This window comes from Homarus americanus, unplaced genomic scaffold (genome assembly GCF_018991925.1).
Source record: "Homarus americanus isolate GMGI-L3 unplaced genomic scaffold, GMGI_Hamer_2.0 scaffold32583, whole genome shotgun sequence".
Lineage (NCBI taxonomy): Eukaryota > Metazoa > Arthropoda > Malacostraca > Decapoda > Nephropidae > Homarus > Homarus americanus.
Genome location: NW_024713129.1, coordinates 8,360,477 through 8,376,019, shown reverse-complemented (window position 1 = coordinate 8,376,019; position 15,543 = coordinate 8,360,477). Strand labels below are relative to the sequence as shown.

The window sequence follows — 15,543 nt, the reverse complement described above, 5'->3', positions numbered from 1 at the left end:
TGAGTGGTAGATACACTTGACAGTGCAGCGGTGGTGGTAGATACATAACGGTACGGCAGTGGTGGTAGATACATAACCCAGTACAGCGGTGAGTGGTGGATACCTTAACCCAGTGCAGCAGTGAGTGGTAGATACACTTAACCCAGTACAGCAGTGGTGATAGATACATAACCCAGTACATCAGTGAGTGGTAGATACCCTTAACCCAGTACAGCAGTAGTGGTAGATACACTTAACAGTACAGCAGTGGAAGTGGTGAACTGCATAACTTAGTACAGCATTAATTAGTGAATACCTTAACCCAGTACAGCAGTGAGTGGTAGATACACTTAACCCAGTACAGCGGTAGTGGTGGATACATAACCCAGTGCAACGGTAATTGATGCGATACACTTAACCCAGTACAGCAGTGAATTGGTAGATACACTTAACCCAGTACCAGCGGTGGTGGTAGATACACTTAACCCAGTACAGCAGTGGTGGTAGATACACTTAACAGTACAGCAGTGGTGGTGGATACACTTAACCCAGTACATGATGAGTGATAGATACCTTAACCCAGTACAGCAGTAATTAGTAGATACATAACCAGTACAGCAGTGAGTGGTAGATACATAACCCAGTATGCAATAATTGAGTGGTAGATACAACCCAGTAGCAATGGTGATAGAATACACTTAACCCAGTACGACAGTAGTGGTAGATACATAACCCAGTACCAGCAGTGAGTGGTAGAATACTAGCAACAGTACCAGCAGTGAGTGGTGGATACATAACCCAGTACAGCAGTGGTGATAGATACCTTAACCCAGTACAGCAGTGAGTGGTGAATACATAACGACACAGCAGTGAGTGGTGAATACCTTAACAGTACATCGGTAAGTGGTAAATACACTTAACCCAGTACAGCAGTGGTGATAGATACACTTAACCCAGTACGGCAGTGAGTGGTAGATACACTTAACCCAGTACAGCAGTGAGTGGTGGATACATAACCCAGTACAGCAGTAGTGGTAGATACACTTAACAGTACATCAGTAGTGGTAGATACATAACCAGTACAGCAGTGAGTGATAGATACACTTGGCTTAGTACAGCAGTAGTGGTGGATACCGCCAACCTGTTCTGACAGTAGTGAGAGTAGATACACTTAACCCAGTACAGCAGTAGTGGTGGATACACTTAACTCAGTACAGCAGTGAGTGGTGGACTACTTAACCCAGTACAGCAGTAATTGAAATGTAGATACCTTAACTCAGTACAGCAGTGAGTGGTAGATACATAACTCAGTACCCAGCAGTGAGTGGTAGATACCTTAACCCATTTTGGCAGTGGTGAATAGATACATAACTCAGTACAGCAGTGAGTGGTAGATACACTTAACAGTACCAGCAGTGGTGGGTAGATACACTTAACCCAGTACAGCAGTGAGTGATAGATACATAACCCAGTACAGCAGTAGTGGTAGATACACTTAACCCAGTACAGCAGTGAGTGATAGATACACTTAACCCAGTACAGCAGTGAGTGGTGGATACACTTAACTCAGCTGCAGCAGTGAGTGGTAGATACACTTAACCCAGTACAGCAGTAGTGTTGAATACCTTAACCCAGTACAGCAGTAATTAGTGGAGTCACTTAGCAGTACAACAGTAGTGGTGGATACACTTAACTCCAGTACAGCAGTAGTGGTGAATACACTTAACCCAGTACCAGCAGTAGTGGTAGATACATAACCCAGTACAGCAGTGGTGGTAGATACACTTAACCCAGTACAGCACTAATTGATAGATACATAACTTAGTACAGCAGGTGGTAGATACACTTAACCCGAGTACAGCAGTGGTGATAGATACACTTAACCCAGTACAGCAGTGAGTGATAGATACACTTAACCCATTGCAGCAGTAGTGGTGAATACACTTAACCCGAAATACAGCAGTGAGTGGTAGATACACTTAACCCAATGCAACAGTGAGTGATAGATACATAACCCAGCCACAGCAGTGAGTGGTAGATACACTTAGCCCAGCAGTACAACAGTGAGTGGTGAATACTTAACCCAGTACAACAGTAGTGATAGATACACTTAACCCAGGCCACATGATGGGCAGTAGATACACTTAACCCAGTACAGCAGTGGTGGTGAATACACTTAACCCAGTACAGTGGTGGTGGTGGAATGCATAACCCAGTACAGCAGTGAGTGGTAGATACACTTAACCCAGTACAGCAGTGAATTTGGTGGATACCTTAACCCAGCAGTGAGTGATAGATACTTAACCAGTACGCAACCGGTAATTGGTATACACTTAACCCAGTACAGCAGTGGTAGATACACTTGACAGTACAGCAGTGGTGGTAGATACACTTAACCCAGTGCAGCAGTGGAGGAGGTGATAGATACATAACCCAGAGTACAGCAGTGAGTGGTAGATACATAACCCAGTACAGCAGTGAGTGATAGATACACTTAACCCAGTACAGCAGTGAGTGGTAGATACGCATAACCCAGTACAGCAGTGAGTGATGGGCATAACTTAGTACAGCAGTGAGTGGTAGATACATAACCCAGTACAGCAGTGAGTGGTGGATACACTTAACCCAGTGCAACAGATAGTGGTGGATACACTTAACCCAATTACAACAGTGAGTGGTGAATACACTTAACTCAGTACAGCAGTGAGTGGTAGATACACTTTAACCCAGTACAGCAGTGGTGGTAGATACACTTAGCCCAGTACAGCAGTAAGTGGTGGATACATAACCCAGTACAGCAGTGGAGTGGTAGATACACTTAACTCAGTACAGCAGTGAGTGGTAGATACCACTTAACCCAGTACAGCAGTAGTGATAGACTACATAACCAGTACGGCAGTGATGGGTGGATACCTTAACCCAGTACAGCAGTGAGTGGTAGATACACTTAACCCAGTACAGCAGTGAGTGGTGGATACCTTAACCCAGTACAGCAGTGAGTGGTAGATACATAACCCCAGTACAACAGTAGGTGGTAGATACACTTAACCCAGTACAGTAGTGAGTGAGTATACATAACCCAGTACAGCAGTGAGTGGTGGATACATAACCCAGTACAGCAATTAGTGGTGGATACATAACCAGTACCAACCTTGATGAGTGGTAGATGCACACTTAACCCAGTACAGCAGTGAGTGGTGAATACACTTAACTCAGTACAGCAGTGAGTGGTGGATACACTTAACTCAGTACAGCAGTGAGTGGTGGATACATAACTCCAGTACGGCAGTGGTGGTAGATACATAACTGATACAGCAGTGAGTGGTAGATACCACTTAACCCAGTACAGCAGTGAGTGGTAGATACACTTAACCCAGTACAGCAGTGAGTGGTAGATACATAACCCAGTACAGCAGTGAGTGGTAGATACTACTTAACCTTGGTACAGCAGTGAGTGATAGATATAACCCAGTACAGCAGTGAGTGGTGGATACACTTAACAGTACAGCAGTGAGTGGTAGATACATAACCCAGTACAGCAGTAGTGGTAGAATACACTTAACCCAGTACAGTAGTGAGTGGTGGATACACTTAACTCAATACAGTGGTAGTGTTGAATACACTTAACCCAGTACAGCAGTGATGGTAGATACACTTAACCCAGTATTACAGCAGTGAGTGGTGGATACACTTAACCCAGTACAGCAGTGAGTGGTAGGTAGCAGCAGTACAGCAGTGATGGTAAGATACACTTAACCCAGTACAGCAGTGAGTGGTAGATACACTTAACCCAATGCAACAGTGAGTGGTAGAATACACTTAACCCAGTACAGCAGTGAGTGGTAGATACATAACCCAGTACAGCAGTGAGTGGTAGATACACTTAACTCAGTACAGCAGTGGTGATAGATACATAACTCAGTACGGCAGTGAGTGGTGAATACACTTAACCCAGTACAGCAGTGAGTGGTAGATACACTTAACCCAATGCAACCAGTGAGTGGTAAAAAAAGATACACTTAACTCAGTACAGCAGTGAAATTAGTGAATACATAACCTTGATACAGCAGTGAGTGGTAGATACATAACTCCAGTACAGCAGTGAATTGGTAGATACATAACCCAGTACAGCAGTGAGTGGTGGATACCTTAACTCAGTACAGCAGTGAGTGGTGGATACATAACAGTACAGCAGTGAGTGTTAGATACATAACTCCAGTACACACAGCAGTGGTGGTAGATACCCTTAACTCAGTACAGCGGTAGTGGTAGATACATAGCAGTACAGCAGTAGTGGTGGATACACTTAACTCAGTACGGCAGTAGTGGTAGATACACTTAACAATACAGCAGTGGTGGTAGATACACTTAACCCAGTACAGTAGTGAGTGGTGGATACACTTAACCCAGTACAGCAGTGAATTGGTAGATACTTAACTCAGTACAGCGGTAATTGATAGATACACTTAACTCCAGTACAGCAGTGATCAATTGAATACACTTAACTCCAGTACAGCAGTAAATTGGTGGATACTTACTTAACCCAGTACAGCAGTGAGTGGTGAATACACTTAACCCAGTACAGCAGTGAGTGGTAGATACATAACTCAGTACAGTAGTGAGTGGTGAATTACACTTAACCCAGTACAGCAGTGAGTGGTAGATACACTTAACCCAGTACAGTAGTGAGTGGTGGATACACTTAACTCCGAAGTACCAGTAGTAGTCAAATGAATACACTTAACCCCAGTACAGCAATGAGTGGTAGAATACACTTAACCCAGTACAGCAGTGAGTGGTGGATACCGCCAGCAATGCAGCAGTGAGTGGTAGATACATAACCCAGTACAACAGTAGTGGTAGATACATAACCAGTACAGCAGTGAGTGGTGAATACCTTAACCCAGTACAGCAGTGAATTGGTAGATACATAACCCAGTAGTGGTGCAACGATTGAGTGGTGAATGCATGACAGTACGGCGGTGAGTGGTAGATACACTTAACCCCAGTACAGCAATGAGTGGTAGAATACACTTAACCCAGTACAGCAGTGAGTGGTGGATACCGCCAGCAATGCAGCAGTGAGTGGTAGATACATAACCCAGTACAACAGTAGTGGTAGATACATAACCAGTACAGCAGTGAGTGGTGAATACCTTAACCCAGTACAGCAGTGAATTGGTAGATACATAACCCAGTAGTGGTGCAACGATTGAGTGGTGAATGCATGACAGTACGGCGGTGAGTGGTAGATACACTTAACTCCAGTACGGCAGTGAGTGATGGAGTACACTTAACTCAGTACAGTAGTGGTAGATACTTAACCCAGTACAGCAGTGAGTGGTAGATGCATAACCCAGTACGAAGAAAGAAAGCAGTGAGTGGTGGATACACTTAACTCAGTACAGCAGTGATGGTAGATACACTTAACCCAGTACAGCAGTGAGTGGTAGATACCTTAACTCAGTACAGCAGTGAGTGGTGAATACATAACCCAGTACAGCAGTGGTGGTGGATACACTTAACTCAGTACAGCAGTAGTGGTGGATACACTTAACCCAGTATTCTGGCAGTGAGTGGTAGATACCTTAACTCAGTACAGCAGTAGTGGTAGATACATAACTCAGTACAGCAGTGAGTGGTAGATACACTTAACCCAGTACAGCAGTGAGGTGGGTGGATACACTTAACTCAGTACAGCAGTGGAAGGTGGTAGATGCACTTAACCCAGTACAGCAGTGAGTGGTAGATACATAACCCAGTACAGTGAGTAATTGGTGGATACACTTAACTCAATACAGTGAGTGGTAGATACATAACCCAGTACAGCAGTGAGTGGTAGATACACTTAACCCAGTACAGCAGTGAGTGATGAATGCACTTAACTCAGTACAGCAGTGAGTGATAGATACACTTAACTCCAGGTACAGCAGTGAGTGGTGGATACACTTAACCCAGTACAGCAGTGAGTGGTAGATACCTTAACTCAGTACGGCAGTGAGTGGTGGATACACTTAACCCAGTACAGCAGTAGTGGTGGATACCTTAACTCAGTACAGCAGTGAGTGGTGGATACATAACCCAGTACAGCAGTGAGTGGTAGATACACTTAACCCAGTACAGCAGTGAGTGATAGATACATAACCCAGTACAGCAGTGAGTGGGTGGATACACTTAACCCAGTACAGCAGTGAATTAGTAGATACACTTAACTCCAGTACAGCAGTAGTGAAGTAGATACCTTAACCCAGTACAGCAGTGGTGGTGGATACCTTAACCCAATTCTGGCAGTAGTGGTAGATACACTTAACCCAGTACAGCAGTAATTGATAGATACATAACTCAGTACAGCAGTGGTGGTAGATACACTTAACTCAATTACAACAGTAGTGGTAATACTTAACTCGGTACAGCAGTGAGTGGTGGATACACTTAACCCAATGCAACAGTGAGTGGTAGATACATAACTCAGTACCAGCAGTAGTGGTAGATACATAACTCAGTACAGCAGTAATTGGTGGATACCTTAACCCAGTACAGCAGTGAGTGATAGATACACTTAACTCAGTTACGGCAGTGGTGGTAGATACACTTAACTCAGTACCGAAAGCAGTGGTGGTGGATACACTTAACCCAGTACAGCAGTGAGTGGTAGATACACTTAACTCAGTACAGCAGTGAGTGGTAGATACACTTAACTCAGTACAGCAGTGAGTGGTAGATACACTTAAGTCAGTACAGCAGTGAGTGGTAGATACACTTAACTCAGTACAGCAGTGAGTGGTAGATACACTTAACTCAGTACAGCAGTGAGTGGTAGATACACTTAACTCAGTACAGTAGTGAGTGGTGGATACTTTTAACCCAGTACAGCAGTGAGTGATAGATACACTTAACCCAGTACAGCAGTGAGTGGTAGATACACTTAACTCAGTACAGTAGTGAGTGGTGGATACTTTTAACCCAGTACAGCAGTGAGTGGTAGATACACTTAACCCAGTACAGCAGTGAGTGGTAGATACACTTAACTCAGTACATCAGTGAGTGGTAGATACACTTAACCCAGTACAGCAGTGAGTGGTGGATACACTTAACTCAGTACAGCAGTGAGTGGTAGATACACTTAACCCAGTACAGCAGTGAGTGGTAGATACACTTAACTCAGTACAGCAGTGAGTGGTGGATACACTTAACCCAGTACAGCAGTGAGTGGTGGATACACTTAACCCAGTACAGCAGTGAGTGGTAGATACACTTAACCCAGTACAGCAGTGAGTGGTAGATACACTTAACCCAGTACAGCAGTGAGTGGTGGATACACTTAACCCAGTACAGCAGTGAGTGGTGGATACACTTAACTCAGTACAGCAGTGAGTGGTAGATACACTTAACCCAGTACAGTAGTGAGTGGTAGATACACTTAACTCAGTACAGCAGTGAGTGGTAGATACACTTAACTCAGTACAGCAGTGAGTGGTAGATACACTTAAGTCAGTACAGCAGTGAGTGGTAGATACACTTAACTCAGTACAGCAGTGAGTGGTAGATACACTTAACTCAGTACAGCAGTGAGTGGTAGATACACTTAACTCAGTACAGTAGTGAGTGGTGGATACTTTTAACCCAGTACAGCAGTGAGTGATAGATACACTTAACCCAGTACAGCAGTGAGTGGTAGATACACTTAACTCAGTACAGTAGTGAGTGGTGGATACTTTTAACCCAGTACAGCAGTGAGTGGTAGATACACTTAACCCAGTACAGCAGTGAGTGGTAGATACACTTAACTCAGTACATCAGTGAGTGGTAGATACACTTAACCCAGTACAGCAGTGAGTGGTGGATACACTTAACTCAGTACAGCAGTGAGTGGTAGATACACTTAACCCAGTACAGCAGTGAGTGGTAGATACACTTAACCCAGTACAGCAGTGAGTGGTAGATACACTTAACCCAGTACAGCAGTGAGTGGTAGATACACTTAACCCAGTACAGCAGTGAGTGGTAGATACACTTAACCCAGTACAACAGTGAGTGGTGGATTCATTATCTTATACGTTACTTTATTATCTTTTCCACTGGGCTCCAGAATGTACAGTATGTAACTTGTGTCCTGCGTTGGTCAAGCCTTGGGTTTTGAATCCGTTTACACTGCGTGTCTTCACAACACACTCTGGCAGATTATTTCAAGAGTTCGGAACTCACTACAAAAAGTATGTTCTGAAAATTTTCTGAAACTGTAGCTTTTTCATCCGGGGTGGTTGTGACTTTTAGTGGGGCAAGTATCTGGCAGTTCCGGGTATGAACATTCGACTGGGTGCTTATAGACCTCTATTGTTGTTCAAAAAGTACAGTAAAACAAAAGGTTCAACTAAAGAGTTTTTTGAGCATGTGGAAGCAAAATTTGACCTCCGATTTTTTGGAGATCCGGTTTCGAGGATTTTAATCTGTATTACAGACGTAAGTCACGTTGGGAGAATACCGATCCGTAATATAATTATGTTAATGCACTTATTGTTACAACGTGTTCTAGACAGGCTTAAATTGGATATTTGTTGTTAAAATGTGAAGGAGAAAACCTAGAGTGAAAAATGCACTTCGCAAACCAATGTATTTACATAGAAAACTTGCACTCGAACATTACAAGTCAATACAATGGTAAGAATTTAAATTCCTATTTAACATTCTAAATATCGTACCAACAACCATAACAAGAATAACTTATCTATTAAGTTAAATACAGGTCAACCAAATAAGTAAAAAAATATAAATATATAGACAACACCAAGCGAATTGGGGAAGCAGCTCCGAGGCATAGCAGTCGGTGTCAGGAGTAAAACTGACTCTCAGCCAGCTTTTCCCAACCTGACAGGTGGATGGTGGGAGTTTAAGGTCCTCTGGTGTTCATCACCGGAACCACAGTAACTATAGCAAAGACAATCTGTCTTTGACTATACTGTAGTGTGTTTTTCCCCAGTTGAGAAGAGATGCCCCGCCCCTCCTCAAGAATTACTGCTGATTGCCTGTTGCAAATCTGTCCAATTTCATCCTGAATTAATGATGTACTGTATTTTTAAATGAGTTCATTTATAATCGTTGGGATGACCGTTTCTGACGAGAAAGATGGGTCCGACTAATTACCCAAATGTACCCAAATGTTGTCGCAATGAAGTCAAATAATGGTCCTAGATGAATAAATCGGACTGCCAATCACTTCTCGACTAGTAGTTGGTGTCACAAAGTCACAAAAAATTGGTAAACTTAATTTAATCTGAGTTAATAGATCAAGTGCATGTACCTAACCTAACCTAATCTAATCTAATCTAACCTAACCCAACACAACTCAGATTAAATTAAGTTTACCAATTTTTTTTTACTTTATGACACCAATTAATAATCGAGAAGTGATTCACAGCCCGAATTACGCTTATAAGACCATCATTTGAATTCATTGCGGCTACATTTGGCTACATTTGGGTAATTCCTCGCTCCGTCGGTACATGCACGCGATCTATTAACTCAGATTAAAGTAAGTTTTCCAATTTTTTGTGACTTTCTGACACCAAATACTAGTCGCGAAGTAACTAGCAGTCCGATTTATTCATGTAGGACCAACATACCAAAGAGCTTCCTCTTCTATGACTAAATCTATTGCTTTACCATCATTTTTGTCAGGGTTTATACACCCTCCTGGGTTTTCATTAAACTCATCACTTAACCCTTTTTCTACTTCATTGCCAATATCCAAGCCTTTGAACCATTGATTTGTTACATAGAGTTCTACTGCCAGCTCTGTCATTGAAAGGTGTACCGTTATAATTTTTTTTTTCCCACGGGGATTAGCCCACCCGGGCACAGGTCACTGACCCACATCGGGGCCGGGTAGGGGGGGGGGGGCGAAAATGTAATAATAAACTAATAATAATTATAATAATAAATAATAGTCATAATAAATAAAATTTATGATAAAACAAACAAAAATAAAATAATAAAATAATGGTGATAATAATACAGTAACTGTAATAATAATAATAATAATAATAATAATAATAATAAATACAAAAATGAAAAAAAGATCAAAAGCGAGAAATGATTTATGTATGTTGTGTTGTCAATGGTAAGAGAAACAATTGAGAAAAATGCAATTGCGTGTAAATGAAGCAGAAAGTCAGATCAGCAACCTGGGACTTGGTCACAATTTTTGGGGTCCGACTAATTACCCAAATGTACCCAAATGCAGCCGCAATGAAGTCAAATAATGGTCCTACATGAATAAATCGGGTTACCAATCACTTCTCGACTAGTATTAGGTGTCACAAAGTAAAAAAAAATTGGAAAACTTAATTTAATTTGAGTTGATAGATCAAGTGCATGTACCGAACCTAACCTAACCTCGACTAGTATTTGGTGTCTCGAAGTCACAAAAAATTGGTAAACTTAATTTAATCTGAGTTAATAGATCAAGTGCATGTACCTAACCTAACCTAATCTAATCTAACCTAACCTAACCTAACCTAACCTAACCTAACACAACACAACTCAGATTAAATTAAGTTTTTGACTTATCAAGTGATTCACAGCCCGATTTACGCTTGTACATTCATCATTTGACTTCATTATGGCTACATTTGGGTAATTACTCGCTCCTCTCGGTACATGCTCAAATGAAATTTTCAATTTTGACAGCAGTCCATTTATTCATAGGACCGTGCTTCAGGTATTTAATCGGACTGGAATTTTTGTGATGCCATATGGCAGCAGGGTCTACCATTAGATAACACATTATGCTTCCAATACCTTCCCAGGCGGTAGTACCTCCCTTTGTTTGGTAGCTGCCTACTACCTACTAAGACCAATATTTCTTGATAAGCAATCAAAGCTATCAATAGTTGTGTTAGGAATATCAGAAATTAGTGAAACGTCTTATCCCAGAAGTAACTTCTTGAGCCTGAACTTAAATTTCACAGCATTTGGATGGTCGTAGGTTCCATGCATCTGTGTTATGCACCCAAGCAATTGCTCCAGACAATCTTGATTTAACTTTCTAGTTAGAATGAATTCAAGATTAAAAGACTTCTGGAGCATTTTGTACACCCCTCCCACACGGTTCTCTTCTTTCATCTACTCTCTTCCTTCTTTTTATCACTGATTTACTTCACACTACAACTAATTCTATCCATTCTTGCACTGATGATTCTACTCTTCACCCTTCTTCACATTTTTCCCTTCCTCCTAACTCTCAAACTAGTTCTGTTCTAGAGCTGATATCATTACTTGTCAATACGGATCTGTGCAGCATCTCTGAATGGGGAGGTAGAAACTTGGTTAAATTCAATAGTAATAATACTCAGTATTTACCAATTACACTTTCTAAATTAGATGATCTCCCACCAATTACATTTGAGGATGCTATCATTCTGCCAAATTCTGAAACACTGTAGATATGCTAGGCCTCGCCATTTCCTCCAATATGTCGTGGAAGTCACACATCCTCAACATTGCTAAAGCTGCCTCCCGAAAGTTGCGAATGCTGTACAGATGCCATAGCTACTGCACTCCTGAGCAGTTGCTTCAAGTATTTAAGAAATTCATTCGTCCTAACTTGGAATACTGCTCTCATATCTGGGGTGGCTCTTCTGTCCAACTGTTAGATAGGATGGAATCAAAGGCATTTCGTCTTATTAACTCTCCTCCTTTAGTTGACAATCTTTCTTCCCTTTCTCTTCGCCACAATATTGCTTCATTCCAGCTTGCTGGCTGGATCTCGTGAAATTCACGATATTTTACGCCAAATATAAGACTTGGTTGCATTAGGTAGTGCTCGCGAAATTCAAAAACGCGAAATGAAATCCCACGAAATATGAGATCTTACTGTATACAATACACTTGGATTTATATGAGCTCCAATGAAATCACCAATACCTGATTCACTGGAATTGTCCGTAATCCCGAGTCATCTCGACTAAGGATTCATTACAACCTGCATATAGCAAATTCTAAGAGACCACAGTAATATTATAAGACTGCAACTTGTGGTTTAATCTATTTCTAGATCAATGTACTGTACAATATTATGTTTATCTCCAACAGGAATGAGAACTTGCGTACTCTGGACAACATTCTTGGACACATAGGCAACACTCCGCTTGTCAAACTGAATAACATACCTAAGAGCTTTGGCCTCAAGTGTGATGTCTGTAAGTAATGCTATTAAATTATGTTTAAAGGTAATCTTGCTAACTGATATAGTGTTGGTTCATATACTGTACGTATGTTATATATGCTTTATATGAATATTATTACTGTTGTATGTTAAGTGAAACTATTTGTTGTATGTTGAATTGAAACAGAATTGAATTGAAACAGTTTTATTTAGCCAGAAAAACACAGATACAGAGTGGATAATAATAACAATATTAACATGGCTGAGCCAGTTGAGAACCTGAGCTCTCTTTGAGGCACCTGATATATATACAGGTACTATACAGTATATTTATCTCAAGGAAGTATTATGTAACATTTAGTATCATCTGGAATAGTACAATAGCATGGTGGTAATAAGAACATCTCATAATGTTACCACGGTTATCACTTCAATATTTATTAATTTTATTTATTTATTTTTTTTTTTTAGTTCAAATTTTTATTTATTTATTTATATACTGTATGCATAAATTACAGTGGAATTGAAAAACATAATTACTGTATAATGGGGGAGCAGTACAACATGGGTTGTGCAGTAATAAGGTTGAACAAGAGGACAGAGCTGTCAGCATTATGTCTTGTTGGCAATTATGTTTATTGCAATGGTAATTACTTATCAATTTACATGATAATTTCTGATAAAACGGTTTTGATGGTACAATAAAAGCAGGTAATGTAAATGTAGTAGGTATTACAAGAAATATTAATACTTTGACAATAGGTATTTTTTAAGAGATGATTTAAAGGAAGGGAGTGTAGGGGTATCGAGATATTAATGTTGTCTAGCACTCAGGATGGAAGGAAACTCTAATGTGGTTTTCTTGTATAATATATAAGTTATATGATAGACAGTCTGGTGCTGGAGGTGCCGTCTGGCGAGGGGTTGCTCAGTAGAAGACGTTCGGTGAGTAGCGTGTTGTAGGAGGTAGATGTGCAGGAGCTTCGCTAGAGAAGATGTTGCCTGTTGCTGGCCTCCTGGTTGAATGAATGTTAACAGCGTGGAGCTTGCTGGAGGAGGTGTTGCTTGTTCAGGAAGATGGGCAGAATGAGAGTTGGTTGGTGAGGAAGCTCAGGGAAGGACAGCTGGTGGGTCGCCATGCTCGCTGGCGGGAGCGAGGGCCGCCAGGCAGGCGAGGAGAAGCGAAGGCCGCCAGGCAGCGGCAGAGGAGGAGGTGTTGCTTGTTCAAGAAGAATGGTCAGAATGAATCTCAATGGAGAGACAGAGCTTATATACCCAGCAGCAGCTATGAGTCATGGTGGGAAAACCCGAGAAGTAGCCGGTGACTAGTTCCGTTGCTAAGATACCGCGGGCATTGGAATGCGGATACGCTTGGTTGCTAGGGAAGACGGCACATTGGAATGCGATAGGGGAGACGTCCACTACAGGAGCGTAGTCTTTGCTCGAATGGGTGGGGGGTAAGTTGTTCCACACCTTCACACCATGATATTTTATGGAGGTCTGGGACTGAGAGGACACATGGAGGGTGGTCTTAGTAGCTCTGGATGCCTAAAATTGTATCTCTGATTATTCTGGAGCTGGAAATAATTAATGTCAAGCAAGTGATTGGTAGATTTGTAAACAAAGAGGGCACAGCAGTAGGTGTTAATATCTTCGAATTTTAAAATTTTCAATATAGCAAATTTTTCGTTTGTGTGATCTGTTTTTTTTTTCAAGTAGGTCATTGTCCATACAACTCTCTTTTGTGCAGTAACCAGAGATTGTGTTTTTGAAGAGCCAGAGGCCCCCCATGGTGTGTGACAGTGTAGTGTATCAGGTGTTAGTAAACAAGATCATGATACTTATGATTTCTTTCATTGCTGTGAGAATAAGTGACTGTCGAGTGTGATACATGATACCGCACTGTTTATTGACTTTACTGTGAATGGCTTATATGTGGTTTCTCCAGTTAAGTTTCTCATCAATAATAACTCCGAGGAATTTAGTATTTTGTTCGTGTTTGAGGACTGTATTACCAAGGTACAGGGGGTCTAAGTCTGGGGGTAAGCTTTTCCTTCTGAAAGATTGTGTAGTGGGTTTTCTCAAGGTTTACGGTCAGTTTATTACGTATTACCCAGGTCCTGACTTTAGTCAATTCAGTGTTCATAGTTCTCATCAAGGAATGGAGGTCTGAGTTACTGGCATAGAGATAACTATCATCTGCAAATAAGTTGTATTTTATGAGTGTGCTGGCGTGGACTATGTCTTTTATGTACAACAAAAACAGTACTGGACCGAGAATGGAACCTTGGGGGACGCCATACAAGATTGGCGAGGAGTCAGATTGGTGAGTATTATAGCAGACATACTGCATCCTGTTGGACAGATATGAGGTAAACCAATTGTGGGACAGGCCCCTAACGCTGTAATGTTCAAGCTTTCAAAGGAGGATGGTATGGTCGACAGTATCGAAGGCTTTAGAGAGGTCCAAGAATATACCGACTGTGAACTGACTGTCATCAAAGGAATTTAAGATGTCATTAGTAAAGGACAGCAGAGCACTCTCAGTCAACCTTCAAGCTCTAAATCCAAACTGGGAGTCTGTAAAGATGTTATTTGCATTGCAGAAGGAATTTAGTCTATTACATGCTAGCTTTCCCAGTATCTTAGTCAAGGCTGGGAGGACTGATATGGGGCGGTAATTCTTGAAGAGACCTTTGTCCCCAGATTTTTTTATATGCCGGGTGAACTTTAAAAATTTTCAGTTTATCAGGAAAGACACCACTAGTGAAGCAGGAGTTACAAATGTGTACAAGAACAGGTAGTAATAAGTGGGCTACTTTCTTAAAGATGCTCATTGGTATATTGTCTTCACCTGCTGCTGCGTCTTTGGACATTTTTAGGATGTGTGAGTGTTTCTGTTGTAAGGTGTATGTTAATGTTGTTTTGTGTGTGTGAGTGTTACTATTGTATGTTGTGTGTTAATGTTGTTTGGTGTGTGTGTGAGTGTTACTGTTGTATGTTGTGTGTGAATGTTACTGTTGTATGGTGTGTGTGAGTGTTACTGTTGTATGGTGTGTGTGAGTGTTACTGTTGTATGTTGTGTGTGAGTGTTACTGTTTGTATGTTGTGTGTGAATGTTACTGTTGTATGGTGTGTGTGAGTGTTACTGTTGTATGGTGTGTGTGGAGTGTTACTGTTGTATGTTGTGTGTGAGTGTTACTGTTGTATGTTGTGTGTGAATGTTACTGTTGTATGGTGTGTGTGAGTGTTACTGTTGTATGGTGTGTGTGAGTGTTACTGTTGTATGTTGTGTGTGAATGTTACTGTTGTATGTTGTGTGTGAATGTTACTGTTGTATGTTGTGTGTGAGTGTTACTGTTGTATGTTGTGTGTGAGTGTTACTGTTGTATGGTGTGTGT

At 41.3% G+C, this 15,543-nt stretch overlaps 1 protein-coding gene across 1 annotated transcript in view; it reads left to right on the top strand.

Annotated features, from left to right (window-relative positions):
• Nucleotides 1–15,543, top strand: part of LOC121870017 (cystathionine beta-synthase-like) — a 147,524-nt gene that overhangs the window by 12,760 nt on the left and 119,221 nt on the right. Inside the window, 1 exon segment of the mRNA XM_042371745.1 lies at nucleotides 12,032–12,176. Within this exon segment, the coding sequence (XP_042227679.1) occupies nucleotides 12,032–12,176 (145 nt within the window).